We start from the raw sequence: 24827 nt of genomic DNA on the forward strand, positions 1-24827 counted from the left end.
ATTATTAAACTTATATTGTAAACATTGTACAACAAGCTGTGGCAAAACTGCTCTTAATTATGGTCATGCCAATAGAAGAAAACATCTGAATTTGGCTAAACGTCCTCATAAAGGCTGTCATGTTCACACTAAACTCTCAACCTGCTTACACTGCAGGTACTTTTTCCCATGTTGTAACATGTACTGTAAATCTTTTATCAAGGTTGATGTCCTTCAGGGGACTGAGACAGACGAGGCCTGTGAATCCATGTTTCAGTTGGAGATAACGCTGCTTGTTTGTTCTGTAAATTTACATTAAAAAAAGTTCTTTGTATTCACAAGAGATGTTAAAAACACTCACTTTCCTGCCAGTTTAACAGAAACCACCAAGCACATGACTCTTCTTCACACTGCACACATTGAACTCAATCTCTCTCTGTTCTTTATCCCTCTCTCTCTCTCACTCACACACACACACAGACAGGAGTGATGATACCATCTAACAAAACACACTTGCAGGCCAGATAGCGTCCAGTACCTGCTTCGACACAGCTGCTGCTACAAAAGCAGGGAGGAAACCATGGCTGGAGTTGTTAAAAAAAACACGACTCTGAACGCAGAGAGAGCAAGGTGGAAAAATACAGGAAGTCCTGATACAAGTGCAAAGACTGAGAGAGACATAGGGAGCTGGATGGAGTGACGGGTGCAGACAGAGAGAGATGGAGGGAGGCAGGCAGACAGGGAAAGACACATGTTAGATACTAGTTGAAAATATGGATAGGAAGTCAGATTCATGCATCAAAGAACATACAGAGAAGTAGTCAAAGAGCCACATGAGTCTGAGCAGAGAGTATTTCTTCCTCTCCATTATCATTATTCACCAGTACGATGACACATTTTTAGGGGTTTCTGGAGGGTTTCTAGGAGCTTTAAAAAAGAGATCTTTTCTGTATCGAGATGCATGACTCACTCTGTCCTCTTCTCTCTCTCTCTTTCTCCCTAATCTTGCAGCTATATTTAGTACTGGCATAATGCCCTTCCAGACAGATAGGTTGGCAGCAGCATTTAGCTCCTCTCCTCTCCTTTTTCATCTCCTCTCTCCTGTCCTCTTTCATCCTCTCCTCGCTTCCTCAGACTCTGTAAAGGCTAATGATGGCAATATTAAACTTGTGCTAATACACATACCAGCAATCATCATCAATACTGCTGCCATGAAAACTTATCGATTTGCGGCCAGCCACTGTGGCACAAATAGGTAGTCATTCATTTATTAATCATCATTTGGTCTTGAGTCTGCTCTCTGATGGGGGATAATACTGAGGGAACGACTACAAACGTAACATCATATTGCCGGCAACTTTCGTAATCGTTGCCATCATTGTTGTCATCATCATCATCATCATCATCATCATCATCATCATCATCATCATCGATGCCAGATGAATAAAACAGTTCAGTAATACCAAGGTCATCACAGGGCGTTTTATTGCTTATGAATTCAACTTTTTAATTTGTTAAAAGACGAATGAGTCATTTAGGATTTTTGAAACTACATATTATTGCTTTAGGTAAAATTAAGTAATGCCATGATATAACAATATTTCATCAGCAGTAAAAAAAAAAAGTAAAAGTATGGGTACACTATCAGGAAAATGTACTTAGTTTCAAAAGTATGAAAATAACCATGATGCAGCAGAGTGGCCCCTGCAAATGTTAGATCATTATATAATATATAACTGCATTTTTACCCTTTCTGATGCATGAACCTGTGATTTTCACTTTCAGCTATTTTACACACTGATGGTTTCTTGAATCTACATGAAGGCAGTTTATTTTATTTGTGAGTGTTGTTTTAACCACTTGTGATCAGACTGGATGACAATGACTGGATGTTCTCCAGGTTTTATGTAATATTGTCACTTGATGTACACTGTTTTAAGTGAGCTGAGGGTTAGCATTTGCTTTTGACGAACTTGCACTGCAGCACAGTGTGGGGCTGCACACCTTTGTACTTGACCAGCCTCTGACTCAGCAGCACAAATGAGGGGAGTAGAGGGAACAATATTATGTCTCATAACACCACCTCACATCATCACACACACTTTCTCTGTACCCAACTCCCAGGGTGTCACTGTAATCAGAGGCATCTGTTTACCTTTCATTACCGTCAAACGAGAGATTAAAACAAAGAGGTGAGGGTGGTGAGGTCAAAGCAGAGGGACATTAGATGGGGACAGCAGTGTGGATAAATAGCGACAGGAAGAAAACAAGAACTTTATACGAAAAATAAGACATTTCCTTTAATAACATCTGTAACATCATGGTTGTATCCTGATATCATTTTCAGTATATTTGACGATGCAGTATACACTTTTATGTGGACATTGAATCGAGTAATTGCCATTTATATACTAATACAACATAAAACTGCATTGTTTTCTACAAAGACATCATAATAGGGCACAAATGGTGTAGCAGCAAAAAAAGAGTGTACGTTTTTATCTTTATACATAGGCTACAGTAGTACAATGTATTTGCAGAGAAGAGATTCATTGCAAAGTACAGCTATAATGAAGTTACAAATACATCTCTAAAGTATGCTCTACGTCATACACAAGGTCATGGCTGGATATTAGAGATTATAAAATAGTTATATAGTTTAGTAAGGGGTCTCTATAGGCTAAGACACTGGAGGCTAGAACAGGGCTACCTTTACAGTACGATGTAGACTGTGTGGATACAAAGCACACAGATGTTTGATACTGACACAGGATCAGGACATTTGAACAGGATATTAATATGTCCGAGCTGTGTATCTTAAAGAGTTGTGATGTTGAAATGATGGGAGGCGACAGCACACATTAATGCTTTCTGGTGAGATAAGTTCTGTTGTTGCTTTTATTGTTCAGAATTAGTACTTTAAAAATTTGGTCACAAGAAGTATTGTTATCTACAGCACACTGGAGGCCCCTCAAAAGGTCATCCCAGCACCACAACTCTTTTAGGTGGAATGCCTTTGATATGTTGTACATGTCTGCATGAGTGGAAGTTTTCAATCCATTTGCTCCTTCACTTCTGCTTTAAACAGAAGTTATTTTTCCAGTGGACTAATGTACAGTATGTGCTTTGCAATCTCAAACACAAGTGCAATCTGTACTGTGGTTCAGGGACTCTCAGGTTTCCCAGAGCATTTGTTTGCCTGTTTACAAAATGCAATTTCATAAAGAAATAAAGGAGAAAAAATACAAAATGCATCAGCAGATGATGCTGCAAGTGAGTAAGAATAACCTAAAGGAATAGTTTTAAAAATTTGGGAAAATGCACTTAATTTGCTTTCTTGCTGAGAGTTAGTTTACAAGATTGATACCAGTCTCCTGTCTGCTCAGTAAATGCCCTAGACTGACAGCCGGGTAATTTAGCTTAGCATAAAGACTGGAAACAATGGCTTTGTCCAAAAGTAACAAAATCAGCCTACTAGCACCAATACTTAAAATATTACATCTTGCTTGTAGAGAAATGTAGGTGTAAAACCAACAATTCGCCATTCTATGAGGGGTTATGTGCCAGACTTTCTTGGCAGGGAGCAGTGGCCTCCTGCAGTCTCTGCTGGTTCAAATGTGCAGAGCCAACAAAAAGTTTGGCACATAACTCCCCATAAAACCATAACTTGTTGTTTTCACACTTCAGTTTGCAAATAGATTTGAAAAAAAGAAATTAACCTGTTAACTAGAGGTGCTACTATATGGATTTTTCAAAACGTTTGGACAGAGCTGTGCTGGCTGTCTTCTTGTTTCCTGTCTTTATGCCAAGCTAAGCTAAGCTAAGCTAAACTAAGCTAACTCAAACTATTCCTTTAAAATGAAGGAAAAACGGTCACAGCTAGTTTGAGGCTACAAATGCTTTGGGAGACCACGTCCTATTCCACATTATCACACAGTGTCTGGTCTGTACTCAGGGGACCAGTTCATTTCTCCTCATATGAAAAATGCTTCCCTTCAGATTACTAAAACTTACACAGTAAAAACTCCTATAGGTTCCTCTAAACCAGTGATAATCACTACAGATCTGCTGCAGCTCCACATCTTTACACTGGAGACTATGCTTATTGCTAAATGTAAATAAAAAACATCATTATCTTAAAAGAGGTCTGAAATAACACAGAGGAAGTAACAACAATGCTCTAATACTTGGTCATTAATAGGTTGTGATATAGAGGTAGTGATTGAATCATTGATTGACAGTAATAACAAACACTGAACAATGGACTCGAGCATGGAAAATAATAATCTCATCTCAGGAGAGTATAAATACAGAGCTTATCACACCAGCCACTGAAACAAAGTTCTTTTGCTGGAGGCTGGCACACAAATAATTCAGACTCTGGACTGGACGCCGTTGCAATCAGCAGGATCGTATGAATCCTGGGGGAGAGTACGCACATGAATCATGGAGTTTCAAAGCTACTGTTTGTCATGAAGCTAAGACGTCACTGTTATAAAATTTAAAAAAGGGGTCTGAATGAGCATTCAAAATGGGTTTAAACTCCATGACCTGCCATTCTGGGTCCTCTGAGGTTTGGCTTTAGCCCGTCACGCTGACTGACAAGCTGCTCAAGCCCTCATCCTTTCTGAAGCAGTCACAGTTCAAATCCCTGTTCCCACCCAGCAGCCAAGCAGTCATGAACTAACATGGAGTTAAACCGTGAGATTCAGTCAGAATATAAACAAGTTATGTTCCAAATGAATAACACTCTTTCCATCCCGGCTCCAACGTGCAACAAAAACAGCCATGTTTTCCTTTCACTGCACTGGGAACGGCTGTTTGCTTGGTTTCTGCAGACAACGCTGTCCCACTGACTGTTTGAATTACACATTATAATGTATATAGTCTCCCATCTGTGGCCCGTGTGAGCCGTCTCTGTTTAAGTCCAATACATTTGGGTATCGGTTTAGATGCTGAGAGTGAATATAGCCGGCCACCCAACGTGATTCTTTATGCAGACGGATTAAAGATGAACAGAAACAAGACAAAGACACATTCTGCAATATAGAATATCTTCTCAATCAACGTGACAGAATTATAACAAAATATAAAACAGAGCCATATAATACAATATCAAATGAAGACTTTGCAGTAAATTGCAAATATAAACAACTGACATATATTTGCACACTTGGTGTGGCACAAACAAAAGCTTATGGCTACCTGCATTCATTTCACATTGTGTGTGTGTGTAAATATGCATGTATGTGTGCCTGCTACAGCACAGAGTGAGTGTGAGTGTGTGTGTCTGCATTTGCAGTGTCGTCTGTGTTCCTGGTATTATATGTGTGAATGCTTGTGTGTGAAACAGTGGACAGCCGCCAGGCCTCATTATTGTCATTCTCCTCACTGCCTAAAAGAGAGGCAAAGAGAGGCAAAGAGAGGCAAAGCGGCTGCTTTCAATCGAGGAGCCGAGGAAGGATGGAGACAAAAGGCCCAAATTAAACAAATGCTGGAAAGCGGCTTGGAGAGCCAGCCCGTGGTCATACGATTTGAATGAGAGAGACCGGCTGCAGGGATATCCCATCTGGGTCCTTCGGGGGGGGAGACCACACAGATACAGTCCATCCCAGCTTTCAGCTCAACTATAAGTCCACACATTGGGGTGCCAGTTCATCTGCATGTCTCATGTCCTTCTGATATGAGTGTGGATGCATCCATCTATAATGTGTTGCTGTTGTTTTTCAAATCCTCCTGGCCTTGACTTCGCCCTGGAAGCGTCTCCATGAGCAGTTTTCCTGCAAACAACAAATAATAACTTCCACCGATACGTCAGCACATAGGACACCTGCATAGGACCGATCCACTGGATAATCATTCCTGTTTCCACTGTTCTCTTGTATTTAGAAGTTCAACTGCAGACCGAAGGAACGTCTGATAGTCCAACCTCCAAACCACATCAAAGCATGTTCAACTGTGTGATTGTGTCCACCAAGAAAGATTTAGTGCACGTCTCTCAAAGTCGCCATTATATGCTGCCACTTCATCCCTTCACTCACAGGATGTGTTTTGTGCCTCTGCATGTCTGTACACGCATGTACATGTGGACTGATAGATACTTTGCCACAGAAGCAAAGAGGCAGTAGGATGTTTGGCTACACACACACACACACACACACACACACACACACGCACACACAGGGGTAGATCCTTAGTCAGGCTGTAATGCTGCACTTGTTGCTAAACTAGAGTGCTACCGCAGGTTCTTGTGAGTGCCTCTGCTAGTATTTCCTTCAGTCTGAGGCACTGGATGTCTGAGCGGCTGTATGCTCCATGGCTCCATGGCACTGATGCTGAGAGTGGGTGATGAATCAGCAAGGGTTGGTGGAAAGAAAAGAGGCGAAAAGAAAGTGGGTGGACACATCAAGTCCTCACGGCATCACACCTGGAACAATAGACCACAAAGAGAAGAGGATTTCAGCCTGAAATCTTGTTTGACAGATACAGGACTGACTCTCACATGTATGATGGATTCTACAGTAGAGCACAATGTGAGTCTGCTGATAAAAGTGAGCATGTACGTGTCCTTTTTCTTGGCAAATGCTACTGTCCTAAACAATCACATCAGATTTACCCACATTGGGAGCAATTTAGGGTTCAGAATCTTGCTCAAAGACGCTTTGACAACCAGCTCTACAACATGAGTTACAGCCACTCCAAGCGAAGCTTTCTCACTGTCTCAGTTTTGAGTTTGCGATAACAGGGGAGCAAAGATGCTCTGGAGCGAGAACATACAGCTTCAGTTTGGATTAGGTGCAGCCTGGTGCAGCTCAACAAAAGTTTTCTCTTTCTCTTTCTAAAGTTAAACTCACAAAATGTATCCTGACTTAGATTGCTAAACTATCCCATTTTTAGAGCTCTATTGTCAAACCTCACTGTCTGTGTATTCTTGTGTTTTAGCTGCATGCTGGTAAGTTCAAAAACCGATCAACAGAATTTTTAAAGAATTCAAGCAGCAGATTTTTATGTTTTGGTTGCGTATGGACCAACCTGCAGCGGTGAGGGTTGAGCCTGCGGTCTTTTTGGATGCAGCTCTCAGCTCTGATGGTGCAGTGACACTGACAAGACGTCTCATCCAGTGCCCACTTCCTTCCCCTGCAGGGGCGGCAAGGAGGCCTCGGAGATGGCGACGGAGAGGGAGAGGACCTGGTGGGAGGAGGTGATGGAGGAGGAGAGAATGGGGGAGGAGGAGTTGGTGGAGCATGGGTCCTGGATGGAAGAGGGATGTAAGAACAGCATGGTTAGCTGCAGAATTTAGGGTCACCAAAGTTTAAATTTGTCCTTAGGGGGGCATGAATGCTTCATGACAATCCATTATTAAGACACTTCATTGAAACACCACAGCTGAACACGTCATCTCAGTCTGTGGGCTTCATCCTGGGGTGACCATAAATATACTTACAAGCCCACACAACAATTTATCCAGTAGTTGTTGATTTTTTTCAGTCTGGAACAAAGTGGGCCGACTGACTGTCAGACTGAGTTTCCACAGCTATGTCAACATCACTACAGGGTCTAAACGATTTTGCTATTTTGCTATTGATCCCACGTTGTGAAAATGGCTAAAAATGAAATGCAAAGGCTTGTTTAAACATGCACAGTGCCAGTCTGAAACAAACCCACACAATGCAGTGAGTGGGAGATGTGTGACTAATGTGGGATGCTGTTTCCTTAGCTGCAGACAAACTTTCTTCTCTTTCTGTCGGTCTGTCTTTCTGTCCGTTACCATGGCTATAGTCACTCAGTTGCCTATGAGGCCTTCAGTTTCTCCTCTAGACGCTCTGTACTTTCTCGGAGTCTGAGAAAGTTTCCTGCGTCAGTTGGTCCATTAAGCGGTTCTGCCTCGATCTTCCCGGGAGGCTGGCGGCCTTAATGAAGTTACTTAATGAGGCAGAGAGGGGCCATCTTTGTTGAGATCCCGGTGACCACGTCTGCCGCTGGCATGGACAGAGAGGATGGCATTTGGGAGCAAATTACACAGATTTCACCCCTGCCAGAGCCTGAATAAAGCCTGTTCTGAGTGATGGATGGGTGCTGAGGGACGTCACGCCCAAACCAAGCCACCTCTGGCCCCCAGAGGCCGGAAATGACTGACAGCAAAGTGAAGGGGAAGCAGATGGAAAAAGAGTGGCGAGGAAAAGAGCTCTAACTTGTTTATCCTCCACTGCACAGGACTGAATCATGGCACATGTAGCAGAAAGCCTAAACCCCTAAACTCACCTGTTCCAGTTAATAGTTTCAAAATGTTCTTTTTGTCCTTAGATGTTTCTAGTTGACCTTCTTTAACAGTCTGAGTCGTCAATTATTAAATAAATCAATGTCACATAACTTACCAAAGTAAATATTTAATGTGAATGAATAGCTGCCATATCCTGTGTTGTGGCTGTTATAAAGCTTACTAGTTATATGTGATTACTATTACACAAAAGTTGGTCCCTAGAGGTCTCTGGTATCCTGTATGCTTCCCTGTATGTTGTGTGCACTGTTTGTGTGTGTGTGTGTGTGTGTGTGTGTGTGTGTGTGTGTGAGACCTTGACTACTGTGGCTGTAAAACAAATTGTCCTTCAGTAATAATGTAGACCAGATAACCAAGTTTTTTTTCCCCCTATTCCAAACATTCACACTGACGGTATCTGGAAAAAACTTAGATAAGTAAAAACGTCAACAGAGTTTAAAAAATCAAACGCATGTACTGATTTTCAACATACACAGCTCTGATGGTTCCAGGTGTCTTCTGTCTGGACTTTCCCCTCTCCTTTTTCTTGTCTTTTCTTGTTGGCTTCAGATAGGGCCTGCGGATACCAGACACACAAAATATTACACACCAAACTAAAATCAGTCTTTCAGCACCTACATTCAGTATACTGAAGGTATCCTTACATCAAACCTATGTGCTGCATGTGAATGAAGGTTTGTGTTTCTTTACTTATTCTTTGACTTTAAAGTTTCTGACTTAAATCACAATCTTGCCAATTTTAGTCTGTATTATATTTAGGCATAGTTCTTATACAACTGAAGTTTCTTTTGTCCAACAAATAACAGGTTTTTAAGAAAAACAAGTTCATGTTTCTCAAAGGAGGGTATCCAAAGAAGGTATTATTTTAGTATTGGTACCAAAAGTCAGGTTTCACTAAGTTGTTGGAAAATATCCCAACATATTTCATCTCAAAATGTTATTTTCATACAATGCGCAAATAAATAGTGCTCTTACACAAACATTTGAGCCTTCAAAAACATAATAAATCAACTTTTCAAAACAGGAAGCTCACATTAGAGTCAGGAGTTTAATGACTTTCAAGTAAGCTTCACATACTGTATTTCTCTTGTACATTTCAATATAATATTTTTAAAAGAAACATATGATGTTTGTATGTTAACTTTGTTTGGCAACTTTATATCATTTTTCATTTTGCATGTTATTATTAACTTTTGTTCTCATGTAGCTGCTCACTAGTGAGTTTGTAATATCTTTTTCATATGATATACTTTTAATATTATGTGCAACATGTGCCATTTTAAGTACGGTTAACAAGAAAAATCACTAATTTAGGATAATTAAATGCTTTTGATACCACCATGTATATTATAAGGTTGTAGGACCAGTGGTGGAAAGTACATTTACTCAAGTACAATTCTAAGGTACGTGTACTTGATTTAGTGTTTTAGTTTCATGGTACTTTATTTTACTCCACGACATTTCGGATGTTGCACTTTTCATTCCACTCTCCACTCCAGCTTGAGTTGTGAGTTATTTTGCAGAAAAAGATTTACAAAACTGTAAATCAAACCACCCAACAGCACATAAAATATCTAGAATCAGCTCTACTCTGAACAACTACAACATTAAAATACTGCTTAGTTATTAATACACCAGCAAAAATGATCCAGCAGTATGATACATAACAATCTAAGTCTGACATACTGCATAATGACTGGATTTGTTACAGTTATACGTTTATCCAAATATAGTTTTGAATGCAGGACTTTCACTTGTTACTGGTTATAATTGTATAAAGTGGTATTGCTACTTTTCCTCCATTAAAAGATCTGAATACTTCTTCCATCACTGTGATCACAGACCAGAAGGCTCCAATAATCATCGATCTAATCACATTCCCTGGCATTAACAAAAATCAAAGAGGAAGGCAAAACAATGACATCAGCGTAGGCTTTCAAAGAGAAAGAGACACTCCCCAGAAACATGGAGAAAATGTCACTGTTTACTGAGCTCTGTCCACTCCAGTTTGCTGATCCCTATCCTCCTCATCATGCTGAGTTCCCGGCCTTTATTGAGCACAATTGTTCTAATCCCATCTGCGGCCAACTCTATTAAACTTGATCAAATTATGAGGGCAGTGTTAACAAGCTTAGCTCTGACATTATTAACAGAGAGTGCTGCTGCTGCTGCTGCTGCTGCTGTCGTCTAATTTACTGTCATGGATGCGTGACTCTGCTCCGTCAGTCTGTGAGAGAGCACATGGCAGAGGAGATAAAATCATCTTTATGGTGACAACAGGATGCGGGCCGTCCCAGGGGATGCTGGGAGAGAGTCACACAGATGCTAACTCACTGAGGGGCACAAACACACACAAACACTAAAACAAATATTCACATACACACACACACACGAAAACTTTCACTCACATGTATACTAACCCACAAACAATATGCTCATGTGCAAATACATGTACAGAATTATCAAAACCATACACAGTCATATAGACACATGAATCCTAAACTGGGTAAAAAATGGTACAAAAACATGTCACAAACACACACACATACATTGGAATCCTTTATTTATGTCCACATCCTAACAGGAAGCAGGGGGACATAAACATTAAAGATGCAATCATATGATTGTCTAGTTGGACCCACAAACAAACATCAGGAATCCAACAGGAATGTTTCTGTCACAGCGTTCAGCCATCATGTCGGTTCCTCAACAAAACCTACCTCTTAACTTCAACATGTCCATGCTGACCTAAAATCAGCCATGTAGCCACAATCTTCCAATGTCTGATTCCACGTTTACCACTTCAATTCACTTCTTCAATTTACCTACCATTTTCAACTATCTCATAAAGGCAAAAAACTTTATCTAATTGTTAGCTTTTAAAATGTGAGATATTGGCCACAGATGTTGCACTTTTACAACAATGAAGAGATTTGAAAATGGTCGTATCAACTCCAGTGCCTCATATAATGGATAGAACAAGTGGCTTGTGCGTGTCACCTCTTTTCATCACTGTTACTTATGGCTAGTTGGGTTTCATCCAAACTGTTTTTGACTGAAGCACTGCTCTGTCTACCTCCTCCTCATCAATAACATCATCAGCAGAATTACAAGAGCGTCATTAGTGGACGTGACGACACTGACAGCGTTTTAGAAAGTCATTAGTCATGATGGAACATGAGATTTCACAACAACAGTTCACTCACACTCAATTAAACATGAACAGAAAAAGATAAAATGAAATCCAAAAGGAAAGAGGAGAGGAGCTGAAAGGAAAAAGAAGTATAAAACAAAATATGTTACCTTGTAGTTGGCGTTGGCTGTAATTGTTCTTTTAACCTGCACAGTCAGATAAAACAGACATCGTCAGTGAGGGTCAATGAGGTCAATAAACAACAGGAATACCATGCACCTCTGAGCACAGACAGTACACTGTGTTTCCTCACCTGCACTCACACTGGCTGTGCTCAACGAAGGGCAGCTCAATGAGCTCATGTTTCATAAAGGAGGTTCTCATCAGCTGCACACAGATCAGAAAAAAATCCAGTTAAACTTCAAACATCCTCTCACTTTTCAACATTAATCATCTACTATTCCACACAGACGCAGGTAGGGTGTGTTTGTGCGTATACCTCCATGGTGAGAGTGTGTGTGAGCAAGGGAACACACTCCATGGCCTCGTCAGGACAGCAACCGCCACACCGCCTCACCGACACGCAGGATGGGACAAAGAGATGGTGTGTCTCCCCCGGCAACTCCCGCCAAACCTCCACCAGAGTGTCCCGAGGCTCACAGCCGCTCCGCGAATAAACCTCCAACCACCGCCGCACTGGTGGAGACACACAGAGAGATCAGTACAGCCATGATTTCATCTGTCAGATCCATAAAGCAGTGCGTAGTTCTTTGTAGAAACAGGGAGTGTACCTTCTCGTCCTTCCCTGGATTTTTGGGAGTCTGCCGGCCGCCAGTGAGCAAGCTGGAGAGAGAAATAAAAGTAAATGAATGTGTAAAGCATTGTTTCAATAAGTTTAGGGTTTCCTGGTCGAGTTGACCTGTTAGATATGCTCAGCACTTAAGTGGTTTAATTTTCAGTTCAGAACTTTGGGAGGTCGCCATCAAAGAAAAACAATCATTTTCTACACTTACAATATCCTCATATATCCTCAGTGCATTTGAAACTGATTCCCATGATTAATACTACTAGTTATAGTAAAAATAGGTTAATGTTGAAAGTTGTTACTGTTCTACTTTCAAACTGGGTGTCAGATATAAACATTTACATGTTGTTGCATGACCCAATGGTATCTGGTATTAGCACGTCAGAGAAAGATGCACTAAAACCAAAATCATAATGTGTCAATTGATTCCTGCTGGATGATTTCAGTTTTTGGTCTTTTTCTACTGTGCAGCACTCCACTTGTTTTATCAGCAACACAAATGTATCTATTTCAACAACTCGCGTTCAATCCCTAAGGTTGTTAATTCGTCAAAAATACCAAGTAAATAACAAGTAAATGTTTGTTCTGACTCCCAGTTTGAAAGCACAACAGCCCCTATTATCATAGAAATATGATATTTATTTTCTGTTACAGAGGCTGACATAAACTTTATGTTAAGAGGAATCCAACTGGTTTGGTCACATATCAATTACTGTATGAAATAACTAATTAATCTATTAATCTGTGTAAACGAATCACATAAAGTCATAGTGTCTTGATCATTTGAATAACAGGAATTCATGATATACCCTAGATTCATTAATACATTAAATCATCATGAATCATGCATTAGTTAGTCATTAAATAAGAATATTATTTGGACACGTGAATTATTGTTACCTGCCAACCAGCGAAGGTCATGAGCACATGAAGTACTGTACATAGATGCTAAACATTATTAATTAAAGTGTTCATATTTTGTTTCTATTTGATTTTGTTCAGGTAAAGTTCATCTTACAAATGCACTCAACAGTAATCCAACTATTGAGCTACTGTCTGCAACCTCCTGTTTGACAGTGTTGTCAAAGGCTGCAGATCAAAATATTTCCTGTTAATGAAAACTACAATAATTCACACCTGGCATCTGAACATGGAAAGATCAATGATGCATGGTGGCAACATGACAGGAGAAAAGAGAAAACCCTGAACTTTGATGACAGATTTACATGCCAAACTGTGAGAGCAGACCTACAGTAATATGACAGCTTAATCAAACACGGGCTCTATTGAGTGATACTTTCTGCATGGATGGGATCCATTGGTCGGTTTGAGCATAAAGCTGAAAATGATGTTGTTGTTCTTTGTTTTTGTACGAGTTGTAGCTGCTACCTTTGCCCTCAAGTCTATCACCTGAGTATGGTGCTTGAAACACTTTCAGTTGCCGCACACAGGTAGATAGTGAGAGTATCTGCCACTGGATTTCTCAACAATTAGCTGTAACAGCCTTGCTCTCGATTTTGTGAGCCCTTACAAAACAAAAGCTGTATGTAGTTTGCACCTGTTGTCATGTTGCAGATGTCTATGAGTTGTTAACAGTTCGACCAAAGAGAGTTTTCCCATCTAAACTTCTCAGACAGTTTCATTAAACAAAACATAAATTTCACATATAACAAATAAACAGATTTGTGTGTTTTTCTTCTTTGCTCGCCCATCCTGGCCTCTCAGACTTATCTCATGTCCCTGTGGAGGGGCCTGACCCCCTAGGTTGGGAACCCCTGGGCTAAACTATGTAACTGTACATAAAATAGCTCCAAATCTGATAATATTTCTTGTTCTACTCAAGTAGGATTTTGAACGCAGTACTTTTACTTGGAGTATTTTTACACTGTTGTATCGGTAGTTAAAAGATTAAAAGAAAACACCACAGAGAGAAAACACAGAAAAAGAAATTGCATTTTACAGCTCTCTATAACATACTCAAACACTGCCATTACTTTGCCTTTATGTGTGTGTGTGTGTGTGTGTGTGAAGACCAAGGCCACTTGTAAGGGAATGTAGACTTTGTCCACCCCCCCACACACACCCCCACCCCCACCCCCCTCTTTAAATGCTCCACCCCCTTCTACCCACACACACACACACACACACACTGGTTTGGCCCACATTGATTCTTAGTTAAGCTGGGACTGAGGCCATTTTGTGACTGGTAGGATGTGAGTTTAAGTAAGTGTGTCTTTTCTGTATCAGTCTTTGAAACAAGCATAAGATTATGTCCTTTTGGCAGGAACATCTGTGAGGAGCTGGCGCACACACACACACACACACACACACACACACATACACAGACACACACAAACACACACTCTTGAGTGCCAGCCCAGTGCCATCTGTACTGGTATTGCTGTCTAGTGTCTAATTCCAGCCACAGAGCAAACTGTACTGATGGGCCAGTGTGTGCATGTGTGCATGTGTGTGTGTGTGTGTGTGTGTGTGTGTGTGTGTGTGCTACACACCATCGCTCCCACACTGAGCTTCAACCTTACAGGAGGAAAAGGATGACCCCTTTTTTCAAATGAACTGTCAGAGAAGCAGAGAATATGAAAGGAGAGAGTCTTGGGTGAGAGATGGCGGCGGTGAGCAGGTGAGGAGGCTTCCTGGTGCTCGCTGCTGTGAGCTGTGTGGTGTCTAGGATGATGCATCACTAACACGTACAGTATACAGCAGCACAAAGTCGGGGCTGGATCCCACACTGCTTCACAGCACTGCCTGTTCCTGATAGAGGTCTCCAGACATAAATAAAAAACCAGCACATGCAGGTCGCTCCCTGCATGTGTGCCTGCCGCTGGGTGTGGAGAATGAGCACATATGTCACATGAAGGACCATGTCAGTACAATCAATAAACATTTATCATCAGCAATAACTATGATAACACTGTTCTTAGACTACACAGAGAAAAGCTCCATAAAGAATTATCAGTACCGCTTTCTAATCAGGCACCTTTTAGTCCATAAGTCAATTAATCTATCAGATCCATCATTACAATTACATCAATTTTGATAACCAAATACTCATTCAATCAATTTATCGAGCAAAAATATGAATCATTCTCTGCTTCCAGCTTTCAGCACTTCCTTTTTTCCTGTTTTATATCACTGCAAACAGAATATACTTGGATTCAAGACTGCCGGTCAGACATAACAGGCAATCTGAAGACTTCCTCTGTAGGCTCTGAAAACTGCAAAGGGCACTTTGTATTTTGATCAGACATTTTACAGACAACTCAACTAATCTATGAATAGAAAAAAAAGAATCCACAAATTGATCAGTACTGAAGGTAATGGTTGGCTGTAGCCCTAATTAATTCTATTAGTGTTTTAATAGCTCATTTAGGTTGCTAAAGCTGTATAGATCATTAATAAGGGCAACTCTTGGGTTGCCAGGTTGTAGAAAATCCTCCTCCTACATTATATTTGCTCTGTCTTTTAAGCTCTTAATCCATCAGAAAGACTTTTCAAATACACTAGTGGCCATGCTAATAACCTAAAGGAACAGTACAACATTTTGAGAAATACACGTTTACATTCTTACCTCAACTTAGATGAGAAGATGGTTACCAGTAACTTTGAAGCTACATTTGAAACATACAGCTAGCAGCTTGTTAGCTTAGCTTAGCACAATTGGCTCCATCAGGCTGTTAAAAACCCACCAACCAGCACCTCTAAAGCTCTGTAATTGACGCTTTATTTCTTATTGTGCAAATTTGTACAAGAAGTTACACGTAGAGATGAAAATTTGTCATTTTACAGGGTTTATGTGGGGCTGTTTCTTGGGCTGGACCAGTTACCAGGCAACCAGCACAAACTCCAGGAAGCTAGTGGTCCCAGGTAAATATACACTTCATAGTTTTTTGTACAGATTGAAACAACATAAAATATACTAATTATCGAGCTTTAGAGAAACTAGTAAGCAGATTTTGTTACCCTTAAACCCAGCAAGCTAGTTGTTTACCCCGTTTTCTTTATGCTAAGCTAAGCTAACCGGAGTGATATCTTCACATCAAACTCCCTGTAATAACATAGATAAGCACATTTCTCTAAATGCTGAACAATTTGTTTAATATTAAAGTTATTAATGAACAACGTTGACACGCTGGAGGAGTATTTCCCACAAGCAGGCAACCCAAAAGTTGTTCTTATGAAAGGGTCATAACTGATCTACAAACCTTTAGTAAATTATTTATCACAGCCTACAAGCTCCTTGTATTAGGTGCCTTACTAGAGAGAATAATGATGCTGAGAGGGGACAATAAAGAGAACAGTGCCACTATAAAGTAAAAACTGAGCACCACACAAAAAACCACAGCATCATACAGGGTTATTATGGTTTATTCTCCTGTCATTGGACCTTAAGTGACAGGTGTCATTGACCCAGGGGGTAACCTCCACCAAGTCCCACATGCTCCCTCTCTCACTGGACCACATTCATACAACAAGGATGTTACTTCATGCCAATCAAGCCACCATTAATATAAGCTGGAGATACAGCTCACATGTGAAGGCAGGCTGAGCCCTTCATGTGGTCTTTTCAGGTCTAAACATACATACCTTGGCATGGGACGTCGGTATTCTGGTGAGCAGCAGGAATTGAAACATTCCTAGAATAACTTGAAGCATAATCCCCATTGTGCAGGAGTCCAAGGGGCACGCAAAAAATATCTTTTGGACCAATCCAAAACAGTAATATGAAGGTGGCTTGTCCGGCCGTGTCCCTCCTTCGCCTCTGAGTCCGATTAATGACGCAGAAATCCCGCTTTCATTCTCCAGTCTCCCTTCCTTGAAAGGACACCCAGGGTGGCATCTTCAGTGTTGGAATAATAACTTTACCTTGAGACTAAATGATTGTCTTGACTGTAGCAGGAGTCAGCTCCCAGCCGAAACTCTGATTATAGTTTATTATATTCTCCCCCCAAAAAAGCAACCAGTGATTTTGACATATACACAAAAAATATGCCACTCTTAATTAATCATTTAATATCTAACCTTGGCATCATAATCTACAGATCCTGGCGTTTAATGGGACTTGTTAAACTTTGAGTGATGCCTCCATACATTTATTTCAGGGCACCGTCAGTCTGTTGGTGCTGATCCCATCAAACCGGTGTGGGTGTCCGAGGTGGCCTGACTGGAGGATCATCCAGATTCCCGCTGCAACGTGGTGCTGAGATCATAAAATCCTCTGTGGCTGAAAACAGATCACATCATCCAGCTATAGGACGTTTATCCGGCAAAGATCCGACGCTTCGGCCTGACGTGCAGAGGGACAGTGCCGCATATTCCGCTCCCCGGCTCGGCTACAGTCTCTCCACACTGTCGCTCCCACTGAAAATGTGACGTTTCCCCTCCAGGCGCATCTTCCCGTTTTTTTTTTTATCCTCTTATAAATATGACTAGAATAACATCCTCCGCTGACATGGCAGTGCAGCTACAGCAGAGCAGCGGGGCAGTCCGCAGACAGACAGAGAGGTCTGGAAAAGGTAGGAGTCTTCATTAGTTGTTGTGATCGGTTTCCTCATTTCCTTTGCCCTTGAGACGCACGCAGCGTAACCATTGCGCTGCCAACTTTTTCCAAACGGGACAGGCGCACTGGATACAGGTGCAGCCTCTCCATTGGTCCCAAAGTGGGGGGTCAGGGGGCCTCCGGGAGCCCCTTCCCAGTGGGGAGCAGAACCGTAGCTGCCACTGAGGACACAGAGGTCACGTCCTGCGTGGTATTTCTGGAAAACTGGAGGTTTCAGTAACCCTCCTCTATTGATTCTTGTATTTATAGAGCTGGGACAATTGGTCAGCTCTCTCAATACAATACAAATTAATCAGCAGCTAATTAATTAAGTCATCTTTTGAGATGTGTTTCTTATTCTTCTGATATTAAATTTGGTTTGGTTGGACGCAATAAACATAAAGATGTCACCTTGAAGAGATTATTGTTTGAGACCAAAGCGATTAATCAGTTATGAACATAATTGTTAGCTGTGGCACAATATGAATTTATCTATAATTGACCATTTTTTGGCAAACAAAACAGTAAAGGACTCAGTATTCATGCACCGAGCTTGTACTCCTGGAGAGTGAGGGAGGCTAAATCAAAGCTTTCATGTTGGGTAGTAAAATTACAAAACACCTTGTTTTATGAGTCTGTAACTTCTTAATAATTACCTAATAAATTCTCCTGATGTTAAATCATTCACAAGGAAGGTCTCTATCAGGTGGAATCGGGCAAAACAGACACCAAGTTGGATTTGTAGATTTTCAGTTCATTAATTCCCGTGAATTGCTTATGTAACATTGAATCTTTTAATCAGTGCACAGGTCAGCTGCAAAATATTGAGGAAATATTATATTTTCATTGTATTTTGACACACTAAATGCCAGAAAATAATGCCAGATTATGTAAATTTAACTGATTCTCTGCCTCCTACTAACTCATTTGATCATCTCAAATGTTTTTTCAGGCCAGACTCACATCAAATAAGGCAGCACAGTGTAAAAGTCTGAGGGTCAGTTTGTTATTAATGATTTATTTTTCCACTCCATATCACTATTCGTTGTTTTCCAAACAATAAATCAGAGGGCATGCATGTCAGACAGAGTATTATTTCAGTGCATGATTTGACACATTTTTCCTCTGCAGCTCATTAAACCAAAGATAAAAGTCAATTAAAACCGTCTTAACAGCTGGTTTCTCTGAGCCGCACTGTAGCTGCATCTCCCATGAGTCTTGTCTTCCATCAGTGAGCGAGTGTGTGTGTGTGTGTGTGTGTGTGTGTATGAGTGGAGTCATTATGGTGTGTTTGGGTTATGACAGGGCACTCACACGCCACATGAGGGTGAGGGTGTCTGTAAGTCGTGCAGGGATTCGTTATCTCCTACTGAAGTCTGAGGACAGGGGGCCGCTGGTGACAAGAAGGCAAGAGAAGGAAAAAAGGCCACGTCTTCTCTTAAAAAACACACACTGCACGTTGTAGTTCTGGGATTTTATAAACGATAAACCAAGCCTCTTTTCCATGATGTCACCAACAAATAAATGTGTGCCCTGGATGCTCTTATGAGTTGTTTCATAACTTCCATGAGAATGTAAATATGCAAATAAACACACTATGTGATGCATCTGTACAGTCAGTTTTCAGTAAATCACATATGCAGCTCCAAATGCGAGACCAGAGGTTTAAAAGAGCAGTTTGAATGCACAGATTTTGACCACTGAGATAATGGAAACTAAGCTTCTGAGTTCTGTGGTAGGGCAGATAAATAATTATCTAATTACAACAGTACAGACTCGTCTGCGTGGTTGCTCATTAAAAGGCAGCTGTCTACACCTGGAGGTCTGAGTCAGTCAGTGGAAATTAATTTCACAGTGGAAAGATATTATGAAAATGGCTTTGTTTGGCTTGTTAGGCTTTAATAGTCTTAAATTAAAAAAAAAAAATGTAGTGTAAAGCAGTGTCTGTAGTCTGTTCTACATTACAAAACCAGAACCAAAGCACGCCTGAATGAGAGGCGAAACAAATGGGAAGTAATAATTGATGAGGAAAAGTTTATCTTTAAATAATTTCTCTCGGACATCTCTTCAGGGGAGAAGTAAGGCAGACAAAAACTGGAGAACTACAACAATCTCTAATATCTAAAAACTGAAAGGCAAAATGGTAAATGTTGGCTCTGGGTGTTGGGGGAAAAAAAACAAAAAAAACAAAACAATGAACTTCAATCTGTAATTATGAACCATCTTTCCATTCAATTTGCACTAGATTGCACCCTCCTGAACAGTCTCATCAGATCTAAGAAAACACTGCGGAGCGTCCTCTTGTGTGCAACTGGAGATATGCTTTTAATTAAAATAAGTGTCTTTCTTTTGACATTATAAAAGTCTGTCTTCTCTTTACGCCTAACACAGAACTGAGGACAATAAATACCATGTTCCTGTGAGTTAATTAGAGGCAGTTTAACAGTGTTTGTTATGGCTCTGAGAGGTTTGTGTTCACAGAGGAACAGGATTCTTGTAGAGGTCACATCACTTCAGATATTCCACCAACTATTGTCTGGTGTACAGTTCAGCCTGGTCATGAAGAAACACACCAGATGAAACCTTCCCACATCACACCCATGATCTGTGTGCCTTCAAGTCATCAGCATCACCGCTGAGGACAAACACGGACAAACACTTTAAAATCATTAAACTAGCACCACGTTCATTCTGTTGCCTTCCATCCGCTGAGCACAGATGAAGACTTTCCTACTTGTCCTCTCCACTCTCACGGATATTGTATTTCTCCAGAAACGCTGTGTGTTTCTGACGCAGGATTTCAGTCTGTTTCTTATAACCGTTGATCCTGGGAAGCAGGAGACACAGAGACTCATACTCAAGCATCACAAAACCCAAACAAATTTACTTCTAATTAATTAACTTCAAATGTGGCACCAAACTGAAGAACAATTTAATTTAAAAGGACTCACCTGGCCCTCTCTTTGGATTCAGTATAAATTTCTGTGATGACGCGATCTTTCTCATCCATGAAGTTGTTGTGAATTTCCTCCAGTTTCCTGAAAGAGTTGCAGGAAACACCCGAGTTAAGACATCGTTCACAGAATAACTTTGCTTAACCTAAAAACTAGTTGCTCAGCAGGGACTCTGTACGCTCAGTTGTATTTATTAGTTTGCACAGCTGTTACAGCAGCTTTTCACACCACAAAGAAGTGAATCTTCACAAACAGAAGTGGAAACAAGTCGGTGTGTGAAAACAAATACACAGCCACAAGCCAAGAGGTGGTGCCAAGACACACGGCACAGAGACATGTCCCCAAACAGTCCCATTCAGCTGGATGTGAATGTGCTGCAAAGAAAACATGAACTCAGGAAACAAGGATGGACGGCGGTGGGAAGTTGGATTCTTATACAGAGTAAAAAGAATAAATTTGCCAGTTACATCTTCACTATTACATCATTTCTATCTTTCTAACACATATATAGATATATAGACATAGTAAACATCATGTTCCTGTTTTGTACCTGAAGAAGACCATGTGGGCTCCAATGCTGAGCATGATTGTCATGATGCAGTAGCCCACCAGGCGGTAGTTCTTCCTCCTCCTCCTCTGCCACTCCTCTGCCGACATCTGCTTTGCATGAGACTGATGAAACTGCTGCCAGTAACGAATGTTATCCTGCGTCTCCTTACTGGTGGCGAAGTAGTTGAAGAAGTATCGTGATTGGTGACATCAAAAACAGAGGAAGGATAGATGGTACAAATGTTACAAACAGACTAAAGTAAAGACAGTAAACGCTTACTGATTTTCTGTTTTAAAAAAAACAATGAAAACCTGAGATGTTAAAAGATGAAGAACAAGAACACAGAAATTCTTCTGCAAAGAAACACACAGTTCCTTGACTAGTGCACAAAGTTAAACATAACCTCAAACCAAGGAAGGACAGCAAATGAGCTGGTCCTTGAGCTGAATGATCCTTTGCAGCAACTGCACCAGATCAAACCACGTCCATTACAGATACTGGTTTTTGCCACCGAGAGGCTCTGATTGTTATTCCAAGTGTCTGACAACATTACAGAAAGGATCCCTACAGAAATAAACCTGTAAGATCCATTTTGTTTAACCCAAGACCACCGTTGTATCAAACTATTCGAGCCACCAGACTCCATAGACAGAAACGGTAATTTTACCTTGCAGAACTCAGCAGTGGGTGATTTACTGCTGCCTGATCAATTGTGTTGGATTGAAACTAACCCTTTAAAAAACAACAAAGTCTCTCATGAACACAAACAAAATAGCTGATAGGAAAGGTGGTAGACCAGCAATGCTCATGTATAATTACTGTTTTTGTCAATGGAGTCTGGTGGCTTTGAACTGAGCGATTTAATAGCCATTTCTGGTTAAATAAAAAGGATCTTTCAGGTCTGACTCTGTAAGAATCTTCTCTGTAATGTTGTCAGACACTTTGAACAATCTGACTCTGTCAGTGGCAAAAACAAGCACTTTTAGTGGACGTACTTTGATCTGGCGCAATTGCCCCAAAGGACATTACATTACATTACAGCAATTATAGCTTTTCACCGCCCATTCTTAGCTGCCGGCCGAGGCAACCTACTGGACCACTTCCAAAACTGTTCGCACCTACCAGTCATTTTGAACCCAAAATATGTAAAAGGGCCCAGCTTTAAAAATACCAGAGTTATCCTCTAATTCTTCAGTCAGCATTACTGCAGCGTTTGAGGTTTCAGCTGGTCATTCTTCACAAGAATAGCATGTACAATGAGAATGTTACAGCAGAAAACCATCCCACAAGGCCATCATTTTAAAATTAAATCGAAGTCTTCATGCCACAGAAGAACATCAGCCAACTGTCTTTTCTTGTCCGCATGCTAACAACATTAAATAGGAGGACCAGGGTTACATAAGACTAGTAAGCACAAAGAGATAGATAGTGTGTATCTTCACCTGGCTCTGGAGGTGGCGTGATTAGCAGCAGATCTGAATGCCTGGCCACCACTAATTGGTTGTCTGATTTTCAAGTCGTACTCCTTCCTGCTTTGGTCCTTGCTCAGCACTCGGTAGGCCTCGTTGAGCTCCACAAACAGACTGTGCAGGGCTGGGTTCGCTGGGTCGCTGTCTGGATGCAGCTGCATGATGAGTGGGTCAGTTAGAGTAATGAGGTCTACTGAGCAAACCAACTAATGAACCAAGAGATATTCTGGTGCAGGCATGTACTTCTCTGGACATGTTTGCTGGCATCAACTCACAAAAATGTTCTCTTTCTTTGTTAAACAAGCATGCATATGTACAGTCTTTTTCTCTGCGTTGTCTTACCCCTTAATTATGCCCAAACCACAAGGTAAATACACATACACATCCTTATTTACACTGAGAGCCACAACATGAAAACAAACAGGCAGGGGGCCCACTGTGGGAACAGTTAAAAAGTAGAAACACGGCTGTAAAAGACTGCCCTCATGTGGCCAGACATTGTCTATAGATGCACAGTTTGTTAACAGATGAGGACTCTACCTTCTTAGATTTGTCAAAAAATGCATTTTTAATTTCCTCCAAGCTGGCGTCAGATTTAACTCCCAGGAGATCATAATGGGTCGCAGCTTTTCTGTGGTGAGAAAGCAGAGAACTCAAAACCAAACAGAGTTTCAGTCCTGCACAAAGCAGAATACATAAGCACAATCATTAAGTTGGTTTCAGTAATTCTGATTAAATCTGACACACACACACACACACAGTGTACCTGAGTGCATAGCTCTGGGTGAGTAGACGCACACTGCTCTTGCAGCACCAAAGACAACTCTGACATAGACGCAGCTGAGCTTCCAGCTGCATGATGGAAAATGTATGGGCTTCCACGCAGAGGACCTGAGCAGACAGGACAAATGTTGACATCAATGACACAAAGAAGGATCATTACAGGAGAAGCAGGGAGACATTTGAAACCCACATTTTAAAGAATAAGAGAACTCAAGACCATGTTAAGTATATTTATGTTGCATTTGAGGTATCATAAGCTTACAAATCTACCTCTGTTATACTTATATCAACAAGTAGTTGGAGGCATTTAAATCATTTTCATATTTTCAAGATCTTGAATGTTAATTTTATCATACTGATAACAGATTACTAGAGAGATAATTGAATCATTTAAAATTGAAGTTGATTACTTTTTGTCAATACAGTTGGACAAAGACGTCACTTATCAATTAAATAAATCTGTATGGATTATATTCATTTGATCTCAAGACTACATTAAGACCACTATGTGAAACACGCCTTCAATAGACTATAAAAACACTGTAGGTGCCAATGAGATGTAACCTCTTGCATATGTCATTGAAACTGAATTAATGTGTTGTCCATGTCAGCCCACCCATTTAGCTTGAAAACGTACTGATCAAACTAGAGGCTAAAACAATGCTTTTCATCAGTTTTCCAGTCTTTGCCCCTCAGTGTGTCTCCATTGTAGCTGACGCTGACAGAAACTGCCCCCCCACCCTCACGTCAGTTCACACGTGACCTGATTTATTTCACCAACAGGGGACGAGGTGGGTGAAATATTTTAAAAGGACACAAACAAACCAACACTACCAGCTGGTTCTAGGTCCTTTCTTATTATCTGCTCAAACACAACAGTTGTTATTCATTCACTCTGTTACATTAAAACCCTGTTAAGGTAAACTAACTTACCTTTACATACACTGAATTAAAATGGACACTTTTACTAGCCACATCACAAGCTAACTGTTGGGTTTCTGCATGAATGAAGAGCAGACAGTCTCCAGCGGGAACTGTCTGTTCTGCTACAGCTAACGCTAGCCACAGTTAGCTTTAAGTGCTTGACGCTACTGTTAGCCTGCTAATAACAATATAATTTAGCTAGCGGTGTTCTGTGAAAGACGGAGAGCAAACATAGAACCATGCTACAATTTTAGAACAAGTATAAAGGCAGCATTTAAGCAGAGAATAGTGACATACCAGCAGGGCTCAGTTTCATAACAGTGGCTGACTGTGCTGTGGGGCTGTTGTATAAACTCAGCTGCGTCAAGCTAGCTACAGCTAGACCGGAAAGCAGT

The 24827-nt window shown here is 40.8% G+C and overlaps 2 protein-coding genes across 2 annotated transcripts; both read right to left on the minus strand.

The window, feature by feature from the left end:
- Window positions 1-5899: 5899 nt before the first annotated feature.
- On the minus strand, window positions 5900-17710 carry vegfba (vascular endothelial growth factor Ba). Its single transcript, XM_070837213.1, has 8 exons — window positions 16801-17710; window positions 12182-12233; window positions 11890-12086; window positions 11704-11777; window positions 11561-11596; window positions 8730-8813; window positions 7012-7230; window positions 5900-6406 (listed from the first exon to the last, which is right to left on the minus strand). The coding sequence occupies exons 1-8, from the start codon at window positions 16876-16878 to the stop codon at window positions 6385-6387; spliced, it is 762 nt and encodes a 253-aa protein (XP_070693314.1). The 5' UTR covers window positions 16879-17710; the 3' UTR covers window positions 5900-6384.
- Window positions 17711-19768: 2058 nt separating this feature from the next.
- dnajc4 (DnaJ (Hsp40) homolog, subfamily C, member 4) lies at window positions 19769-24811 on the minus strand. The gene is made up of 7 exons (XM_070836788.1): window positions 24730-24811; window positions 23492-23616; window positions 23266-23356; window positions 22699-22880; window positions 21257-21424; window positions 20704-20790; window positions 19769-20579 (listed from the first exon to the last, which is right to left on the minus strand). The coding sequence occupies exons 2-7, from the start codon at window positions 23581-23583 to the stop codon at window positions 20483-20485; spliced, it is 717 nt and encodes a 238-aa protein (XP_070692889.1). The 5' UTR covers window positions 23584-23616; window positions 24730-24811; the 3' UTR covers window positions 19769-20482.
- Between the last annotated feature and the right edge of the window lie 16 nt (window positions 24812-24827).

This window comes from Pempheris klunzingeri, chromosome 9, assembly GCF_042242105.1.
Source record: "Pempheris klunzingeri isolate RE-2024b chromosome 9, fPemKlu1.hap1, whole genome shotgun sequence".
NCBI lineage: Eukaryota > Metazoa > Chordata > Actinopteri > Acropomatiformes > Pempheridae > Pempheris > Pempheris klunzingeri.

Coding starts and splice junctions, on each gene's coding strand:
- dnajc4 (XM_070836788.1), bottom strand. CDS start 23,583: ATGCAGCTGGAAGCTCAGCTGCGTCTATGTCAGAGTTGTCTTTGGTGC. Junction 21,425..22,698: donor CACGCCACCTCCAGAGCCAG/GTGAAGATACAC, acceptor CTTCGCCACCAG/TAAGGAGACGCAGGATAACA. Junction 20,791..21,256: donor GCCCACATGGTCTTCTTCAG/GTACAAAACAGG, acceptor CAACTCTTTCAG/GAAACTGGAGGAAATTCACA.
- vegfba (XM_070837213.1), bottom strand. CDS start 16,878: ATGGGGATTATGCTTCAAGTTATTCTAGGAATGTTTCAATTCCTGCTG. Junction 11,597..11,703: donor CACAGCCAGTGTGAGTGCAG/GTGAGGAAACAC, acceptor CTGACTGTGCAG/GTTAAAAGAACAATTACAGC. Junction 7,231..8,729: donor CCTGGAACCATCAGAGCTGT/GTATGTTGAAAA, acceptor TCTTCCATCCAG/GACCCATGCTCCACCAACTC.